The 1,844-nt window shown below is 59.9% G+C and overlaps 1 protein-coding gene across 1 annotated transcript; it reads right to left on the bottom strand.

The window, feature by feature from the left end:
- Positions 1-201: 201 nt before the first annotated feature.
- EID2 (EP300 interacting inhibitor of differentiation 2) lies at positions 202-831 on the bottom strand (the record flags this gene model as incomplete). Its single annotated transcript, XM_080704060.1, has 1 exon — positions 202-831. One exon carries the CDS (start codon positions 829-831, stop codon positions 202-204), a length of 630 nt encoding a protein of 209 aa, XP_080560186.1.
- Between the last annotated feature and the right edge of the window lie 1,013 nt (positions 832-1,844).

Raw genomic sequence — 1,844 nt, 5'->3', positions numbered from 1 at the left:
CGTTACAGGAGTCACAGAATGCATTCGGCATTTCCCCCCATTTCTTTTCTGATGCTTTTTCACGGTTCGCTTCCTTTGTTAACCCCCGAATGCCCACGGCCTTACTCTGTATATATATGAACTTTGCAAATCAAGTTGCAGGATTGGTTTGTCTTGAATGCAGAGAGAGAGAGATACTCTTGGAGTCGCTGCACCGCGCAACTATTCCCTATTGATAAACTTATCACAGCCAAGTTCTTCTATCAGAGGATTGATAACTTCAGATGCAGTCAGCGCGATGGTAAACGTTAAAATGTCAAAGTCCACCCTCTGCGGGTTGCGCTGGTACTCGGCGTCGAAGGCGGCCTCGCGGGCTCTGCAGGCTTCCACGAACCGCCGGCGGCGCTCCTCCAGCTCCTGGATCCGGCCCGGCGCGATCGGGTAGTTCTCCAGGTAGTGGCGGAGGAACTGCTGGTAATTTATTCCCAAGACGCTGAGCGGGTGGCGCAGGCGCAGGTAGGGCAGCGCGGCCAGGCCCCCGGCGTTGCCCGACCGGGAGCGCGGCCGGCCCTCGGGGCCCTCCTCCTCCAGGGGCTCCCCCAGCAGCCGCGCCACCTCCGCCATGCGCGCCTCCCGGGACGCCGCCGCCATCGCGCCTCCGCGGGCCTCCGCCGGCCGGCCTCCCCGCGCCGCCGCCGCCATCGGGCCTCCGCGCGCCGCCGCCATCGGGCCTCCGCGGGCCTCCGCGGGCTGCGCCGGGGCCGGCTCCCGCCGCCCGCCGCCTACCTCCGCCTGCGGCGGGCTCGCCGCGCCCGTCTGCGGGGCGGTGCCGTCTGCGGGCAGCTGGGACATCTCGGACCGCAGGGGCGGCTCGGCGGCTCCGGGAGAGGGCGGGACGGCGGGGCGGCGCGGGGACGGGCGCGCGGGCTGCGAGCCTGAGCGCAATGCGCACCCGGCGACGCCGCGCTCCGACGCATGCGCGACCCCGGCCGCGCGACACTGCGCCTGCGCACCAGCGCGCCGCCCCGCCCGCCCGCCGGCGCCACCTAGCGATCGGAGACGCGGCCGCAGCCGCAGCCGCAGCCGACCGCGCAAGGGCGGCGCCCCGGTTTTCATTCATTGCCAGCTGGAGGTTTTTAAGAAAAGCTTTCCCTCAGCTACTACTTAGCGAGGCCCTTTGTAACTCAGTGAGACCCAGTTTAAAAATGTAGACTAAAAAAATAGGGCTGGGGGGGGTCTAGCTCGGAGGTAGAATGCTTCTGGGTTCCATCCCCAGTACCGCAAAAACAAAGACGGAAAAAAAAAAAAGAAAAGAAAAGAAAAAAAGAAAAGAAAAGCTTTCAAGATTGTTTCCTGTAGGCGTTCTCAAGGTTCTTAGGTAGCTTCTCTCTCTCGAAGCAGATGCTTCTCTTTGTTCCCCAGTGATGGTTATGCACCTTCCTCTCACCTGTTTTTTGCAGTACTAGGGATTGAACCCTGGGCTTTGCACAAACCGGCAAAGAGTTCTTCCTTACCACTGAGCTACATACATCCCTGCCCTTCCTTTTTTTTAAGTTACTGGGATGGAACCCACGGGGATTTTACCTTCGAGCTATACCACCAGCCCTATTTTTTTATTCTGTTGAGATCGGCGCCCTGCGTGACAACCAAGGAGGACCCCAAGCCACTCTCTTCATGCAAAAGCAAAGGTTTTATTCTTCCAGCATGCTGGGGCTCAGAGCATGATCAGCAAAGCTGAACAGAGGCTGAGAGCCCCGAGCTTTGGGCGCAGGGGTTTTTATAGGTCTTACAAACAAAGGAATAAAGGTTTGGCAAACATTAGCAACCTTGTGGTTGTTCCAAGAATACAGTGATCCTTACACCGG

The sequence above is a fragment of the Muscardinus avellanarius genome (genome assembly GCF_963383645.1).
Source record: "Muscardinus avellanarius genome assembly, chromosome: 10".
In the NCBI taxonomy this organism is placed as follows: Eukaryota; Metazoa; Chordata; class Mammalia; order Rodentia; family Gliridae; genus Muscardinus; species Muscardinus avellanarius.
The sequence above is the reverse complement of the archived record's forward strand: the minus strand, read 5'-3'. Positions and strand labels throughout refer to the sequence as shown.